Source organism: Mobula hypostoma, chromosome 5, assembly GCF_963921235.1.
Source record: "Mobula hypostoma chromosome 5, sMobHyp1.1, whole genome shotgun sequence".
Classification (NCBI taxonomy): domain Eukaryota; kingdom Metazoa; phylum Chordata; class Chondrichthyes; order Myliobatiformes; family Myliobatidae; genus Mobula; species Mobula hypostoma.
This window is the reverse complement of record NC_086101.1, coordinates 144,974,129-144,993,687: the sequence shown is the minus strand read 5'-3', so window position 1 is coordinate 144,993,687 and position 19,559 is coordinate 144,974,129. Positions and strand designations below refer to the sequence as shown.

Here is a 19,559-nt window from a genome sequence, read left to right as displayed (position 1 = left end):
CTGTCGGCTTCAAAAGTTGCTGTTCCTTCTCGGATGATGGCTTGCCAGAGTTTCCTGTCCTTGGCATTGGTTTCCCAATTGTTGATGTCGATGTTACATTTCTTCATGTTGGCTTTTATGACGTAGAAACCATAGAAACACTACAGCACAGAAAGAGGCCTTTTGGCCCTTTTTGGCTGTGCCAAACCATTTTCTGCCTAGTCCCACTGAACTGCACACGGACCATATCCCTCCATACACTTCCCATCCATGTATCTGTCCAGTTTATTCGTAAATGTTAAAAAAGAACCCGCATTTACCACCTCGTCTGGCAGCTCATTCCATACTCCCACCACTCTGTGTGAAGAAGGCCCCACTAATGTTCCCTTTAAACTTTTCCCCCCTCACCCTTAACCCATGTCCTGTTTTTTTTCCTCCCCTTGCCTCAGTGGAAAAAGCCTGCTTCCATTCACTCTATCTATACCCATAATTTTATATGCCTCTATTAAATCTCCCCTCATTCTTCTACACTCCAGGGAATAAAGTCCTAACCTATTCAACCTTTCTCTGTAACTGAGTTTCTCAAGTCCTGGCAACATCCTTGTAAACTTTCTCTGCACTCTTTCAACCTATTAATATCCTTCCTGTAATTTGGTGACCAAAACTGAACACAATACTCCAGATTCGGCCTCACCAATGCCTTATACAACCTCATCATAACATTCTAGCTCTTATATTCAATACTTTGATTAATAAAGGCCAATGTACCAAAAGCTCTCTTTACGACCCTATCTACCTGTGACGCTACTTTTAGGGAATTTTGTATCTACTGCACTACTCAGTGTCTTACCATTTACCCTATATGTTCTACCTTGGTTTTTGTTTTTTGACGTCTTTCAATCTCTTCTGTTGTCCGCCTCTTTTACATTTGCCTTCTTTAAGCTGGGAGTAGAAGATTTGTTTCGGCAGACGTTCATCTTTCATCCGATCAACATGACCGCTCCATCTTAGTTGGTTCTTGATGACGTAGGCTTCAATGCTTGTTGTTTTTGCTTCATTATTGCACACTGACGTTGGTTCTTCTATCTTCCCAGCTGATATTGAAAATGTTTTGAAGACAGCATCGATGGAACTTTTCAAGTGCCTTCAGGTGTCGTCAGTATATTGTCCAGGTTTGTGATGCATACAGGAGCGTTGGGATTACCACTGCTTTGTACACTAACATTTTGGTGTCTGTTCGGATGTCACGATCATGAAAGACTCTTGTTCGGAGACGTCCGAAAGCTGTTCCAGCACATTTAAGGCGATGTTGAATCTCGTCATTAAGGTCGACATTGGAGGAGAGGTGACTTCCAAGATAGGGAAAGTGGTCCACGTTTTCCAGGGTTGTTTCACCAAGTTGAATTGATGGTTCTATCTGATTTGTCTCAATTGGTGACAGTTGATAGATGATGAGTCTTCTTGGAATTGATAGCAAGTCCAAGTTTCATGTATGCACAGTTGAAGGCAGTCAGAATCTGTTGTAGGTGGTTTTCTGAAAGAGCTGCAACACTGTCTTCATCTGCGTATTGGAAGTCGGTGAGGGAACTCATGGATGTCTTTGTTTTGGACTTGAGACAGGCAAGATGGAAAAGTCTGCCATCCGTTCTGCAGACAATTTTGATTCCTGGGGGTTGGTTGTCCTTGATAATGTGGATGATTGTCGCAGTGAAGATGGTGAACAAAGTTGGGGCAATCACGCATCCTTGTTTTACTCTTGATCTAACTTGAAAAGGCTCATAGTTACTGTTGCTGACCATGACTGTGGCAAGCATGCCATCATGGAGGAGTCTCAGGATTAGAATGTACTTTTCAGGGCATCCATAGGTGAATAGGACATCCCACTGGAGTTCCCTAAACACCGAGTCAAAGGCTTTGGTGAAGTCAATGAATGCCATGTACAAAGGTTGAAGTTGTTCACAACATTTTTCTTGTAGTTGTTGCATTGTGAAGATCATGTCGATTGCTCCACGTGATGGTCTAAAACCGGCTTGGGTCTCTGGAAGGATCTTCTCAGCTAAAGGCTTGAGCCAGTTGTTCATGATGCGGGTGAGGATCTTTCCTGCTGTTGCTCACAGGGTAATTCCACGATAGTTTCCGCATCCGGATCGATCGCCTTTCCTTTTGTAGATGGTAACGATTGTTGAGTCTCTAAAGTCTGCTGGTAAGTCTTCATTTATCCAGATCTTGATGAGAAGTTGATGTAGTTGATAATGAAGCAAGTTACCTCCAATTTTGTAGACTTCGGCTGGTATTCCATCGAGCCCATCGGCCTTGTTGCTTTTCAAGGTTTTGATGGCTTCCTTGACTTCTTCAAGTGTTGGTATTTTGCTTAGGGAGTTGTCAACAGGCTGTTTTGGAATATTGTTAATCACATTCCTGTCAAATGAGACGGTTTGATTTAGAAGATCTTCAAAGTGCTCCCTTCATCTAGAATTGATGTCAGCATTGCTCTTCAGGATGGTTGAACCATCTTTGCATTTGAGAGGGGCTTGACCATGAGTGGATGGGCCAAAAATAGCTTTAGATGCATTGAAAAAGCCTCGAGTGTCGTTGGCATCTGTTAGTTGTTGGAGTTCCTGAGCTTTCTTCCTCCACCATTGGTTTTTCAGGTTTCAGGTGCTCTTCTGGACTGCAGCCTCGCATTTCTGTAGTTTTCAATGTGCTTTAAGCCCAATCTCTTGACTGCCATGTTTGGTATCGTTGAGGATAGTGCTGCAATACTGAAGCCATCTAATTTGCGGATATTGGCCTTTATGTCTCTTATGGCCAGGAGAGTGATTTTGCTCAAGTGGAAGGAGGCTGCCCCGCCCACTCATGTTCAATGGTTATCTGGTGTTATGTTATGCCTAGATCTAGACAAGATTCGTTGTTCGATTTCTGATTCTAAACATGATTTTCTAATGTTATGGAGACCCTTTGAGTTACTTTCATAATCTTTGAACTGTTAAAGTATGGATCTGAGCCATTATTATAATAATACTATTATATGGTAAAGTATTTTTTTCTTGTATTTTTTTTTCTTCTCTTGTTTTTCCACCAACCAGCTCATTTTGGTAGTGGGGGTAGACTTTGTTTAATAAAATAAAATTATTTTATTTTATTTCATTTCATAATTCAATCTTTTTTCTACATGATTGATTTGAAATATGGGATACTGTGATCATATTACTGTGATTTAAATGTAATGTAATTCATATTACTTGTATCCTTATGAATTTAGTATTTGTATTCATGCAATTTATATAATATTAATAAAAATATTGAAAGAGACAACATTAGCATCAATTGTTTTGAGATGAGCGTGGAGTCAACAGAAGAGAAAGCTCTAAGGCAACAGCCTGCAGTTAATAAATAAACTGCTATGAGAACATAGAAATCTACAGCACATTACTCTGTCTCTTCGACCCACAATGTAACCTACTCTAGAAACTACCTAGAATTTCCCTACCGCATAGCCCTCTATTTTTCTACACTTCGTGTCCCTAAGAGTATCTGAAAAGACCCTTTTGTATCCGCCTCTACCACTGTCGCTGGCAGTGCATTCCACACACCCACCACATTAAAGCTATGCCTCCTTGTGTTAGCCATTTCAGCCTTGGGGAAAATGCCTCTGGCTATCCACACGATCAATGCCTCTCATCATCTGATACACCTCTATCAGGTCACCTCTCATCCTCTGTCGCTCCAAGGAGAAAAGGCCAAGTTCACTCTTCCTATTCTCATGAGGGATGCTCTCCAATCCAGGCGACATCCTTATAAATCTCCTCTTCATTCTCTCTATAGTATTCACATCCTTCCCATACTGAGGTGATCAGAACTGAAACTGCTGTAACTTTTGCATTTCTGGGTAGGGAGATGTCAGGGAGAGGAGTCAGGAATCAACAATAAGGCACAAGTGATGTTTTATCAGACTCAAAGAGGCCAGTACAATTTAGGAATAACATACATTGAAAAACACACAGAAATTTGTAAAAAAAAAAAAAAAAAAAAAAAATTCTCCACTTCAAATCTCATCTGTGGATGTTGCATAAATTTGAGAAATTAAAGATCTATAGCAATATTTTTGTTAGACATGGGTATCAAGGGATAGAGATCACTTAGCTTGGGCTAAATGAAGCTCAGGTATAAGCTGCATTGAAGAGATGCGAAGCATTGAATTTCATACTCTATTGATGCATTCCCACATCAATCTAGAGGACTCAAAGGTCACAGTGCTATGTTGATATTTCAGAGAACAAAAAGGAACACAGTTTGTTTATAGACTTTGAGTGAATATAGAGCAGCTCCTACAGGTAGCAACATTTTTGTCACATACAAGTATCTATTGGTTGAGATCAATGCTGGTTAAACAAAGCCAATGTACAGTGTTGAAAATCCTATCCTGTCTTTATATTGTGAGCTACTGCCCAGGTAGGGGATGCAAGGAATTCAGTTCAATATTCAAATGGAACCTGTCTCGATTAAACAGTGCAAGCTGTTGAGATAAGACACATTTCAGCCAGTAGTGTTTGACTGGTAGGATACTGCTTTTAATTTCTGTTTCACAGTTTTATTGCACGTTTCGTTTGGTGACATATTTTTTCTGTTTCTCAAAAAGAAGAAAGAGTGCGCTGTCGCTTCAAAGCAAGACCTCACAAAACTTCTAGGAGAACTATTTCCCTGTTTTTTTTAAACTGCATTATCCAGAATATTTACATAGCCACCACTAAACCTTCAATGAATCAAATGAATCTTATTTTCAATTACGTTAGCAGATCTCCAGAAATATCTTTCACCAACAGTGTAAATTTGTGGCCAGTTGCCTTGAAGAGAAAGACTCTCGAAACATATCAATGCAAATTCAAGTCACAAATTTTCTCAGCAGCTTGCACTGTTTTTTCCTATTACTTTTAATAATAAATAGAGAAAACAATGCATTATGCCTTTAAACAGATTAACTCTTCTTGAAAAGCTGAAAGCAATGTTCCAACAATAGAGAAGCAAGCACTGATCATCAGTGTACATGATTCTGTTTACATCAATGCTACTGAGCTGATGAGATTAGACTGTCCTGTCCAAACACAGATGCCATGGGCAAGAAAGCAAGCTAACCAATTTTTATAGATGTATAGATATAGAAAGCATTACAGCAGTTTGTTGTTCAACCAATCTTAATCTCTTTTTATACAACAAAGAACATCCATCTATCTTATTTGATGCTGAAATAAATGGAAAAGCAAATCCTTCAAGGGATGTGGACAGTATGCAGAGTGATATAGATTTATTATCACCGGGATGTGTTGTGAAATTTGTTAACTTAGCAGCAGCAGTTAACTGCAATACATAATACAGAAGAGGGAAAAATGTAATCATAAATAAGTAGTGGGCAAGGGGTTGGCAGATACAGTACAAAGTTCAACGTTTAAAGTAAATTTATTATTGGAGCCACATACATCATAAACAACCCTGAGATTTGCTTTCTGGCATTCACAGTAAATACAAGAATCAATGAAAGATCGAACCCAACAGGATCGACAAACAAGCAATGTGCAAAAGACAAACTGCAAACTCAAAAAGAAAAAAAATAATTAAAAAAGCAAAACATATTGAGAACATGCAATGAAGAGACTTTGAAAGTGAGCCCATAGTTGTGGTAACTGTTCTGCGATGGGGCAAGTGAAATTGAGTGTTAGTAAGTGCAAGGCCATCTATTTTGGAACTAAAAATAGAAGATTAATTAAATGCCGAAAGATGGTAACATGCTGTGATGTACAGAGACTTGGAAGTGCTTGTGCATGAATCATAAACGCTGATTTGCAGGTACAAACAGGTTATCAGGAAAGCAAACGGAATATTGACCTCCTTTGAATTTAAGAGCAGGGAGGTTATACTACAACATTACACAGTATTAATAAGGCTGGATCCGGGGTACTGCATGCACTTCTGGTCTGCCTACTTTGTGGATTGGAGGTGGTACAGAGAAGGTTTAATAAATTGATTCCAGAGGATGAGAGGTTCACTCTACAAGGAGAGACAGAGCCACTTGGGATGGTATTTGCTGGAATGAGAAGGGATCTTATACAAACATATAAAGGGATAGATAAGATAGAGGCAGGTAAACTGTTTGCACTGATGGGTGATGCTAGAACCAGAAGAGACAGCCTTAAGAATTGGGAAATAGATTTAGGATGGGTTGAGAGAAACTGCTTATTCCAGGGAGTACTGAATCTATGGAAGTCTCTGCCCAAGGAAGCAGTAGGGATGGCCTCATTAAACTTAAGATACAGTAAAATAGATTGTTACATAGCAGGGTAATTAAAGGTTACAGGAAAAAGAAGGGGGGAGGGGGAGTGTAAGGATGAAAGATCGAACCCAACAGGATCGGGTTATACAACAGGATAAGTGTGTTCTCCCCCTGAATGTGTGTGCTTCCTCTGGGTGCTCTTAGAAACATGAAATAACCATAGCATGCTCCATAACACAAGGTTATCATTAGTAATGAAAATAAGTCAGTTTTAATACAGTCCTTAATGTAAAGTTGCATTTCACCTGATCTTTCAACTGTTGCACAGAGCTCTGTAGATTCAAGATCTGGTTGAAGAGTGGGCTCTGCAGCACAGATCTCAATAAGCTTAATTTCTCTTCGTTTGCTGCATCTCCTTTTTCTCGTAGTTTGGCCTGTAACCGCTCCACGGCCAACAAAGTACGCTGGATATCTACAAATGCAATTGAAATTATTTTCTACTTTTGGTCTACGTAACTTTCAGTGTCACAAATTTAACAACATTTTTTTTGGATTTTCAGAAGTGCGACATTGGTGCTGCTGCTGTCCCTCTAAAATGTCACAAGTACATATGTAGGTCAATATAAACCAACCCATAGAGGAAAGTCTTCTGATATACAGAGCAATTATGATTGATGATATGCATCTACATTCTGCACAAAGAGTATAAATAGATAAAATCTAATAGATAAGGACAATAGACAAAATGCTTGAGGAACTTAGCAGGTCAGATAGCATCAATGGAGGGAAATGGGCATTCAACATTTTAGGTCATCCGGACTGAAAGGTAGAAGGGTGATATTAAAAAGTGGAGGGAAAAGGTGGAGGACAAGCTGGCAGATGACAGGTAGATCTAGGTGAGGGGATGATAGGTGGATCAGGGAGGTAGGCCACCTACAGGTCCATCTAACACCTGCCAACTCTTGCTCCATACCTTTCCTTCACCTTTTTTTATTGGCTATACCTCCCTCTACTTTTCAATCCAGATAATAAAACTGATGGATGTTTCATCAATCCTTCAAACTGATCCATCAATGGGATAACTGCACACTTGCAGCAAGCTTTATCTTATTTGGCTAATTTCAATTAATCCCAGCATTAGTCAACATAATATAATTTAACTGAATTTCAAATTTAAAATGCCCATTTCTACAATTTGTGGCTTCCTCAAATACATTACCATACTTCAGATTTTTTTTATTTATCAAGTGTAATGTCCTCACTAAATTTTGAAATCGTGCATTAATATATACAACAAAGTAACTATAACTAAGCCCTCATGAGCATCACTAAACACGTTATTCCAGTTTGAAGAAACTCTCACCATTATGTTCTGCCTTTTATTTCTTCACCAATTTGCATTCATGCATTTATACACATACATGTTTATTTCTTTATTTAGTTCCATAAACTTCAATTTGGCCAACCTCTACTACATGATAATTTCTCAGGGTATATTGAGAGTTCATAATACTTCCAACTAACCATCACAATATGATCAGTTCCAACATGACCAGCATTATTCCTCAGTCTTGATTGTTAATGAGTTGTCTACTTGAAGTGTTGTTTTGGTAAGGGCACAGGCAGTTCCCAATTACAGCAGGGCTGTTCCTGTGAAATGTCAATAACCTAAGTAAGTCTGTTTGGCAATTCCACCTCTGCTAGGCTTGACTCAGCCCGACTGCGTGCGGGGAAAAAACGCACATGGCAATGCCCTGTTCCCACCCAATAGAGGATGGCTGCAACCCCGCAAATCCATTCCGAACCATCACATAAGTTTTCCAAACGTTTATTCACATGTACGGGCTGTCCAAAAGTCAGGCAATCATAATTTTCAGAGTACCTGTACTTCCAAAATTATTTTATGCGCAAGTCATTGGATATTAACTGAGAGGCAAAAAAGAAACAGATACATTTCCACTCAATGCTATGGAAATTAGTGAGAGAGACTTGGAAAGTAATTCATTTACAAATAAGCTACACAAAGAATTCAGTCAAGTTGGATTTTAATTTATTAGCCAAGAACTTGAAAATGGCATTTTCTCCTGGATTGTTGCTTGTAATTATAGATCCACTAGTGGCCTGAAGCTGCTTGCCTTATAGATACCTGATTTTTCCCTCGGTTTCAACTCTATACATAGAAATAACATTTTGTAGCTTCTCATAACTTCAGAAATCTGGCAGATGCCACTAAAGATTGCATTCATTCACCAGATTCATTGGACTGATTACTTCTCTACTTGGCGATTCAGCCAAACCTTCAAATATCCCCAACACTCCACCGGTTGCATTTTGTGAAGGATGGTGTGAAGTAGCAATTCAGTGTCTTAGACATATTGTCTACCTCAGAAAGGATGATGAGGTATCTTTTGGTACCTCATCAAACAAACTCCTTTAATTACCAATTTTGTTTTTCTAAAGTAAACCAATATTCTCTGTATAAAGGTTTTATCTGGCACCTAATATTTTATAAGCACTGATAACTTTTGCTGTGGGTACAATTTAAATGAAACATGAAAAAATGTTTGCAATTTAAACGCAAATCAGAAACATACACTCTTGGTGGCATAATTACTATGTAATTATTGTCCCACTTCTACAAAACTATTTTCAGGTTGGAAATCCATGGACATTACCCACACACTGTATTGTACAGGGAAATACACAAAAGTAACATCAGCACTATTATACATTTCCAGTTAGACACAATTAACAAAAACTATTTTGTTTACAAAACATGATAACTGAGAGAACTTACCCAAGCCTTCCAACATTTTTCCAGTGCCAAGGTAAAATCAAAACTACTAGAATCAGAACATTAAGCCACTCCTGAAAAGAAATGTAAAAATAATCATATTGCAACATATAATTATACCTAGGAAACTTGTTAAAGCTCGTAATTAATAACATAGAAAAAAACCTACACCACAATACAATGCTGTGCCGAACATGTACTTACTTTAGAAATTACCTAGGGTTACCCATAGCCCTGCATTTTTCTAAGCTCCATGTATCTATCCTGGAGTCTCACAAAAGGCCTTATTGTATCCGCCTCCATCACCGTCGCCAGCAGCCCATTCCATGCACACGCCACTCTCTGCGTAAACAACTTAGCCCTGACATCTCCTCTGTACCTACTTCCAAGCACCTTAAAACTGTGCCCTCTCGTATTAGCCACTTCAGTCCTGGGGAAAAAGCCTCCGACTATCCACACGATCAATGCCTCTCATCATCTTATACACCTCTATCAGGTCACCTCTCATCCACTGTTTCTCCAAAGAAAAAAGGTCAAGTTCACTCAATCTATTCTCATAAGGCATGTTCCTCAATCCAGGCAACATCCTTGTAAATCTCCTCTGCACCCTTTCTATAGTTTCCACATCCTTCCTGTAGTGAGGTGACCAGAACTGAGCACAGTACTCCAAGTGGGGTCTGACCAGCGTCCTATAGCAATGTATTTTACTATTATCTACTTACGTGCAGAAACAAAACATGCCCTACCATAATCACAAAAACAAATAAAAATCTCATGTCAGAAGGTTTGTAACACAATGTTATGTGTCCTAGCAATTTGTATAACTTGGTGCAACACTGGGACCGACACAGCTTAACTTCAGTTACCTCTAGACAGTCCCATCAATAATGACACGGCAGGAAAGACCATCATAATTTGGTTACAAATCTCAAAACTTTAGTTTCCAAAGTGCCATCACCAGCATCTTAGAAATAATGGCCTACATACACATGCAGCATGAAGGCTATGAAAGCTATCACAACTGCAACTACTTATTGAGTATGTAGAACTGAAATACAGATTGTAAAGATGACAGCATCAGAGCTTCGGAAAAGACTCTTGAAACTCAGTAACTCCCAGGAAGCACAAACTGGAAAGGAAGAAAGAAACAGAAAACAGAAAGGGGAGAAAGAGAGGAGGAAGGGATAGAGAGAGGGAGAGTGAGAGGAAGGTAGGGAGATACACATGGATTTCACCTGGTCAAATATTATATGATAACGTTCCAATGTCGAAATGGAATTAGCAACTATAATTCAACCTCAGAGTCAAAAGTCATAGAGAGACTTAGCATGAGTCCCGTATGCATACCTAATATCTGGAGTCTATCGAGCAACACAAAAATCCTATCCTTGCTTATTTTATTCTTTCTCCATTCCCATCAACTGCCTTTTAGATTCAAGCAGACACTGACATGATTGATGTGGGAGGAAACAGAATAATCTGGAGGAAACCCACACAATCACAGAGAGAACATGGAAATTCCCCCGTAGATCGCACTGGATGCCAGAATCAAACCTGGATCACTGCAGCTGTGAGGCAGCAATCTGACTAGTTGGGCCACTTTGCCACCCCATAGTCAAATTCAAAAAATGTTCTGATGTTTACAATGTACATAAGCTTGACAGGGTTCAGTATTTATTAACACTATAAAATTTTATATTTGATTTCACATCACAATCAAAGACTGGCAATAATATCTGCATAAATAACTATTAGGTTTCATTCATCTAAGGGGTAATTTCCTAGCTATAAGGAACTTCTCCAGGGTGAAAATGAGTAATTTATTCTACACATCACTCAGCTGAATGGCACATTTTTGCACTAGAGTTAAGCAATGATATTTGTCGGGCAGTTAAATATTTTAATAGTCATTTTTATTATTAAGGCTAAGTTTCAAATTGGGAGTCAAAACAGCAATTAATACTGCAATAAGTTATTTGATTTACAATTAAAACTTGCACAACAGGCTGGAAAAGGAAACCAGTCAATTTTAAGATGCAAAACTTACAAACAGAAGTAATCCAAAAGGCAAACTGCACCACTGATTACTTAAGTAGCAAGGCTCATTTGATATTAAAAGGATAGGTTATAATAGAAGCTTGGTTGGGAAGAATGAGAAAACAAAAGGAAGCAGATGTTTGTTTTGAATAATATATATAGCACAAAGGCAATTCCCATGAATACAACACAGGGTTCAAACCATAAGACCATCAAATATACAAAGAAAATTAAACCATTTGGCTCATCAAATCTATTCTGCCATTCAATCATGGCTGACCTTTTTAGCTCAACTTATTTCTCTCTCCTTAATCCTCTTACCAATCAAGAGCCTATCAATCTCTACCTTAAGTACAACCAATGACGTGATCTGCACTGCCCTCTGTAGTAACTAGTTCCACAGATTCACCATCCTTTGGCTGAAGAAATCCCTTACCTCAGTTCTAAAGAGACATCCATTTATTCTGAAACTGCACTTGGAGCACTTTGCAAATATGCACCAGCACATTTGTCCAGAAAGCCATTAGGAGGAAGAAAAACAATTTGTTCATATTTTTGGTAATCTCTAAGGAATGATTAAGTCACTTGCACAGTATGAAATTGTCTTCTCCAATTGATGAAGCTCCACAATCCTACCATCTATGAAATTAATGCTCAGTGTTTTGTTGCAATAAAAATAGATCTGCAATGCAATTTTGTTAAAAGTAATTTTCATCAATGACCACATCAACTTGGATTAAGATGTGTTAAGAAAGATAGCAGAACATGGGTGAAGAGCTATTTTGTGATGTTCATGAAACACCTGGACTTCAGGAAAACTCATCCTCTGCTGCATATTCCATATATTGACATCTTTATCATGGGGAAAAGGTCTAATATTTATAAAAGACCATTTCTGCAACATCAACTGATTTGTGGTATAATTTCTGAGTATGCCAATAATAGGCATCCCATCCTGCATTTCAGGGAGGTAGCACCATTAATTTGCGGGAGACTCGCGGAACTTCCAGGAGAGGTGGGATGTCTGCAATAAAGTAGCTCCTTAGCAGCCAGCCAGCTAGTTTAAATAATGTAAGCTATGCTAATAACGAATGATACCTGTTAAACTCACCTCAACATGTCTTTTGCAGTCTTAACCCATCATGGGCAATAGAAAAGTCACTGTTGCAAATAGTGCAGCGAGCAACACTGTCATTATTTTTTTACCCCTATTCGTAGGGTTGCCAACTTTCTCACTCCCAAGTAAGGGACAAAAGTAGCAGTCAAATACGGGACATTTGTGTTTACCCTGAGAAGAGTAACATGACCATGAAGCCTTGCGCGGGCACCTGTGTGCGCATGAGTGTCCGTGCCGATTTTTTTCTACAAATCAGTTTTGGTTTAATCTTCCCGATTCTGTTGAGTGAAACTACACTGTATATACATTATCTCTACTTTATATAGGCTGTGTATTTATCACAGCATTCCTGCTTTTACTATATGTTAGTGTTACTTTAGGTTTTATGTGTTATTTGGTATGATTTGGTAATTACTTTTTGCGTCTGAGAACACTCAAAAAATTTTCCCATATAAATTAATGGTAATTGTTTCTTCGCTTTATGCTATTTTGGCTTACGAACGGTTTCACAGGAACGCTCTACCTTAGCGGGGGGAAATACGGGACAAAGGCAGTCCCGTATGGGACAAACCAATTTAGCCCAATATATGGGATGTCCCAGCAAATACGGGACAGTTGGCAACCCTACCTCTTAGGCAGGGATACACTTTAGTGTTGTCTGGGGTGACGTACATTTTATATTTTCTTTTTTTGGAACACTCTGCCATGGCGCGCTCTCTCGCACTCTCTCACTTGCTCTCTCTCGCTCTCTCTTAAAAAAAACGATTTCTGGGATATTGTATATAATTTGCAGGCATCAGGGAGCCACTATCAATATGCGGGAGATTCCCAGAACTTCCGGGAGAGGTGGGATGTCTGCAATGAGCAGTGCAAGTATTCTTCCAGAGATTTCTGCTCAAGAACAACTACTTCAGATCTGTGTTGTTACATCTTGCCTAGTTTCCAGGCTTGTTGCAGTTTGTAACTGCTTTTCTTACAAATCAATCTGCTGCAGTTACTTCAAAGCAGTAAAATTATGCAGCTGGACTGAGACAATTGAAAATTGCAAGTACACCACTAGGTATCCTTTGCTTGTGGGTCTGACAGAAAATCCATGCAGTGCACTTGTAAATTGAAACAAATGTGCTCCTGATACTCGCACTCAGCTTAGGGTGAACTGCAAGTTGTAGATCACCTCAAGAAATAGAGAGAAACATGTCCAACAGGGTAATGACGTCCAAATGGACTTTCTGTTTTAGTTGCATATCAAACACAAGGCAACCATGTTCCCCAATGTCAGATATGGAATTTACCTTTGCAAACTGAAAATTGTCTGACACCACTATCAAGCCTCTGATGTCACACAAATACAGTATTTTCCCCGAGGTGCAGAAAAACGTGAGCACAATTTTTTCATGTACATGGCACATAAAACACCTTCTCAGGGAGAGATTTTTGATCAAAAATTACATTTAGTTCAGTGGGTTCCAAGGTGTTGATGAGTCCAATGCAGGATCTGCAGGTACTTCTGCAAGTAATGCTTGACTGGCCAAGCAGATGGATTGTTTATACCATGCAGTTTGTGCTTGGGTTCAGATTTTTTCCATTGTGACTTATCCACCTTGATTAATCACAAATCAGAGATCCCCTTGATCGATAAGAACATCATTTCTTTTCCAAAAGCACTTTGAGATGGTTCTTGTATCTTATTTTCCATCCTTCAGAATTCAAGAGTTTGCAGTCCGGTTCTGGGTATGCAGCCAAAATAGCTCACACTACATGCAACACACATAAAAGTTGCTGGTGAACGCAGCAGGCCAGGCAGCATCTCTAGGAAGAGGTACAGTTAACGTTTCAGGCCGAGACCCTTCGTCAGGACTAACTGAAGGAAGAGTGAGTAAGCTCTCCCCTCTCCACGACACCAATGTTGTCCAAGGGAAGGGCATTAGGACCCGCACAGCTTGGCACGAGTGTCGTCGCAGAGCAATATGTGATTAAGTGCCTTCCTCAAGGACACAACCACGCTGCCTCGGCTGGGGTTCGAACTCACGACCTTCAGGTTGCTAGTCCAATGCCTTAACCACTTGGCCACATGCCTATTATCCTGTGGTTAATAGTCTGGAAAAGGGTACTCATATTGATTCACTTACCCATAGATTTGGAAGATTTTACAAAGACAGCCTTCATGATACTTCTCCAGTGCTTTGCAATGGCTTTGACTGCCCATGTCTCTGAAGGAGGAAGGATGAGCACCTGCTCTTTCTTAAACTCTAAGTCTAATCGCAGGTCTGAGTTCTTGCTCATTCTGCCAAAATGGCACAGGTGGTATATGGCTACATTTTGTTGGCAGCTTACAGGAAAAACTACTGGAAAATACATCTTCTGAACTGTTAACACTGCAATTTGCAGCCTTTAATTCCCTTTGAGAAGTGCACTTTTCAATTGTCTAAATCCACTAGTGATCTTACAATCATCTGATGGCCCTGAAAGACTTGGAGAACTTCACTGTCAGGAATGCAGGTACGGCACCTGGAAGCAATTGAATGACTGCCATTTTTCCAGGAAGAAGGCGCTACTGGGGACTTCAGGTCAGACTGAAGCAACGGGGAATACGACCCCCACTCCTTTGCATCTTTATAGTTACTGTACAGACATTGGAGAGCAAGTAGAGGACTTAAGGGCAAGATTGCCATATTGTATGGAAAATGAGAGATCATTGCATTCTGTTTCAGAGATTTGGCTCATCCACAACACTCCATATATGGCACTTCATCTCAAGGGGTTCTCAATCCATCTAGTCCTTTCAATATTCGGTGGTTATATTGACTGAGAATTCCAGTCTAAAAGGAATAGATGGGATAATGTTTGTCAAATATGTTAAGGAAAGTTTCCTTCATTAGTACGTAGAAGTCCCAATGAGAGATACTGGATCTGTTCTGAAGGGAATGAGACAGGGCAGGTGACAGAAGTTTGTATAGGGGAACACTTGGGCATCCAGTGACCACAATGCCATTGATTTCAAAGTAAATATGCAAAAAGATAGGTCTGGTCTGCAGATTGAGATTCTAAATTGGAGAAAAGCCAATTTTAATGGTACCAGAAATGATCAGGCAAGTGTGAATTGGGACAGGCTGCTTACTGGCAACGGTGTACTTGGAAACAGGGAGGCCTTCAAAAAAGATTTAAGAGTACAAAGCTTGAATGTACCTGTCAGAAAAAAAAAGCTAAAGATAACAAGTGCAGGGAACCTTGGTTTTCAAGATATTGAGGCCTCGGTATTGAGAAAAAGAGAGATGCACGGCAGGTATAAGTAAGCAGGAACAAATGAGGTGCTTATGGAGTACAAGAAATTCAAGAGAACTCTTAGAGAAATCAGGAATGCTAAAAGAAAGCTTGAAGTTCTTCCAGCAGACAAGGTGACGGAGAATCCCAAGGGTTCTACAGATATGTTACAAGCAAAAGGATTGCAAGGAACAAAACTGGTCCTCTGGAAGAGCCTAAACAGAAGGGGAGATCTTAGATGAATTATTTGCATCTGTGTTTACTCGGGAGAGTCTACAGAAGTGAGGCAAAGCAGCATCAATTTCATGGACCCTGTAGAGATTTCAGAGGAAGTGTTTGCTACCCTGAGGCAATCAGGCTGGATAAATCCCCAGGGCCTGACAAGGTGTTCCCTCGGATCCAATGGGAGGCAAGTGCCAAAATTGCCAGGGCCCTAGTAGAGATATTTAAAACATCCTTAGTGACAGGAAAGGTACCAGAGGATTGGAGGATAGCCAATGTTGCTCCACTGTTTAAAAAAGCTCTAAACGTAAACCATGAAATTATGGGCCAGTGAGTCTGACATCAGTTATGGGAAAGTTGTTAGTAGGTATTCTAAGGGACATACTGTAGCTTATTTTGGTAAAAGAGAAGTAACAATTACATTTAGGATGGCAGTAGTCTGGAAGCTAATTTCATTAGTCATTAAATTAGATGCCTCAAATACCATTCCAAAAACAACATCTCACAGAGTTAAAACAAAAGGATAAAAATGAAAAGAAAAATTAACAAGCTAAGAGTTCAACTGAAGATGTAAGTTTTAACTGGCTATGAGTTCTTAAAGGAGAAAGTGAAGAGATGGGTATTTAGAAAGTTAATTCTGGGCTGGCTGGTGGCACAATGACATTGGCGCTGGACCCAGGAGCGGAGGTTTCCGGGTTCGAAACCAGTTGGGTCTGCTCCCGAGTATGCTTTCCATCTGTGCCGGGTTGAGAGTTGAGATTACAACTCGACCTTGTAAAACAAAGGGAAAAATACTGCGAAAATGTTTGTGTGAGGAGTGGCGCACCAGTCACTCTCTCTTTCACTCCGCGCCTTGTAAAAAGCCATGAAAAAGACATCATCACGGACACACGCAGATGCACAGACTCCCACACACGCAGGCACACGCCAAAAAAAAAAATAGAAAGTTAATTCTGTGACAAAAATACACATAGATTAAGATGTAGCTGGCCTGGGCTGGCACCAGTGGAATCAGCAGTTGATCTGCCACCTGTCTTCAGGAGAGAGAGAGATAAAGAAAACAATGAAGCAGCATTTGTAGATGTGTAATGAAGGGACGGGAGAGAGAGTAACAGAAGGAGAGAGCTGTCAAGTGCGGCTCCCCCTTTGAACCCTGAACTGTTTGAAGTGATGGACAGGCGATACCCCAGCAGGGGGATAAAAAGGGACAGGTTCGCTAAGGCAACACACACACGACACCCGAGGTAACGAGACCCTGGAAGCGATGCGTCTCTCACAAGTCGGTGGGAAGTTTTGAAAGGCACGATCGGCGGGAACCAGGTGTGTGTCCACCCTTGCCTGGGTGCCAGGTTCACCGCAGGGAAACGATTCCTATCTGGAAACGGAGGGGTCACGGTCAGTGACCTCAGATGACATCACAAAGGACTCGTCCGAAAGCTGACTGCAAAGGTCTGTGTGGAAGTCGTTTTGAATATTCATTCGTTTTGCTCTCTCTCTCCTTCCCCCCCACTGTCCATCGCCACGGCAGCGATTACTGCGAACTGAACTGAACTAAATTGAACTGAACTTTGCTTCACTTTGAAACTGGTCATTTACCCCTACACAACAATAGAGTTTGATTGATCCTGCTATCTTAATTCTGTGTACATGTATGTTTATCATTGCTGAACTGTTGCATTCATTATCCTTTTGATTAGAGTACTGTGTTGCTTGTTTCTTTAATAAAACCTTCTTAGTTCTAGTAATCCAGACTCCAACTAAGTGATCCATTTCTGCTGGTTTGGCAACCCAGTTACAGGGTACGTAACAATTCCAAAATTTCAGCAGTCAGATTAGGGTACTGTTGGTACCACAAAGGGAGTGAGCGAATGTACAGCATATCAGTATTGGAAAATGATTTTGGGTCTGAAAGAGATGAGAAACGTGCAAAAGATTGATCACTGTTTTCCAGAAAATAATGTCAATCAGTTTGCAACGGTTAATAACTGAGTGGGACAACAAAAAAAAATAGATGTTTCAGTTTATAGAAGTCTAATTTGACTATACAAAGCAGAAGAAAAACACTGGAAAGATTAAATCTATAATGAAATAGGAAAAATGAGCATTAAGTGCAAATGGGCGTAAGCAGACACGTAGCTCAGATATGTAGTGCTGCAGAGGGATAAGCAGACTGATATCAAGAACCGAGTTCAAAGTTAAATAGGATGTCACACTTACCAGTGAGGTGCTCACATATGACATGGTACCACAATGACATGAGCCATTTATGTACCTCTAAGCCATAATGAATTATGAATTATGTACACCTTGCCCACGGTCACCCTGCATAGCCCCAAATTAGGGTCATGTGAAGACACGGAAGCAGGTGGCGGATGGGCGCATGAGCAGCTGGTGCATATCACAAGTTCTGGTTATGCAACCACTAACACCAGGTAATCTCTGGAGAGTATTGATAATGGTTGAGGTCACCTGTCTTGTAAAGACACTGTCCAGAAAGCAATGGCAAACCATTCACCAAGGGCAATCATGGTCACGGAAAGACCATGATTGCCCACGTCAGACAACATGGCACATAAAGAATGAACGATATGGACACCCCACAACATAATAAATTTTAAATTTATACCATTCAGGCCTAAAGACTTCATCACTGTGGAGGATTTTTTACTCTTGTGGGATAATGTCTTTACCGACAAGAGGGGCCACTCTGCTTGGCAGATGACAGCTGTGGCTGTGAAACCATGTCAAATGCTGAGGCCTCCATCATGATGGTTTTAGGAGTTAACTCTGGGACTACAGGAAATGGTTCTGAAAGCTCTGGACACCTTCCTCTGTAACAATTGACTCTGTTCTCATCTGATCGATGTATCATCTCCAGATGACATCAGATACAATCTCCACTGTGTAGGCGACTGATCCAATTCTGTCCTTATTCTTTCCAAGCACCCACTTTTGATCATCTCTGTAGTCACTCACCAGGACTGCTGGTCCAAGAGTGAAACCTCAAAATGGCTTGTTTGAAGAGCCCTCAATTTGTCTCAGTGGTTTGTCCTGCACACTTCTTCTGAAATTGAGTTTGAGGAGATCCAAGCACGAGTGCAAGGGATAACCCAGGAACAACATAGCTGGTGAATTGCTGGTTGTGCAGTGTGCTGCATTCCGATGTGCAAAGAAAAAATTGGCGAGTTTCTTATTCAGTGCAGTGTGTTCTGCTGACATTGCTCACAATGTGTTCTTTAGACTCTAGACAAACCTTTTCGCCAAGCCATCTGTAGCTGGATGATATGGTGCAGATGCAGTATGTCTTATGCCATTCATTTTCAGGAATGATTGAAACTGCTCCACAACAACCTATGCTCCATTGTCATTGACTAAGCGTTCTGGAAGACGTCTTGGTGGGGGAGCATTTTGGTAAGAGTGACCACAACTCCCTTAGCTTCAGCATAGATATGGAAAAAGGAGAAAAACAGACAAAATGGGAAAGTGCTTAACTGGGGAAGGGCTAACTATGAAGAGATGAGGCAGGAACTAGCGAGAGTAAATTGGAAACAGACGTTCAAGGGTGAAAGCACAGAAGTCATGTGGAGGAAGTTCAGGGACCACTTGTGTTGGGTTCAGGATAGGTTTGTCCCACTGAGATAAGGAAAAAATGGTAGGAAAAGGGAACCATGGTTAACGAAACATGTGAGGCAACTCGTTAAGAGGAAGAAGGAAGCATATGTTAGATATAAGAAGCAGGAAGCAGGAGGGGCTCATGAGAAATATAGGGTAGCCAGGAAGGAGCTCAAGACAAGACTCAGGAGAACTTGAAGAGGGCATGAGAAGGCCTTGGCATGTAGGATTAAGGAGAACCCCAAGGCGTTCTATGCGTATGTGAAGAACAG

At 40.3% G+C, this 19,559-nt stretch overlaps 1 protein-coding gene across 12 annotated transcripts in view; it reads right to left on the bottom strand.

The window, feature by feature from the left end:
• LOC134347066 (multiple PDZ domain protein) overlaps positions 1-19,559 on the bottom strand; it is a 234,251-nt gene that overhangs the window by 203,138 nt on the left and 11,554 nt on the right. For 11 of the 12 annotated variants that reach the window (XM_063049149.1, XM_063049152.1, XM_063049156.1 and 8 more), the window contains 2 exons: positions 9,042-9,112; positions 6,550-6,716 (listed from right to left, as the gene is read on the bottom strand). In XM_063049149.1, the coding sequence (XP_062905219.1) occupies positions 6,550-6,716; positions 9,042-9,057 (183 nt within the window). In that variant the 5' untranslated portion in view covers positions 9,058-9,112. Of the gene's footprint in view, positions 1-6,549; positions 6,717-7,768; positions 7,895-9,041; positions 9,113-19,559 lie in introns of those variants that run through there. The other variant, XM_063049159.1, reaches the window with a different exon arrangement.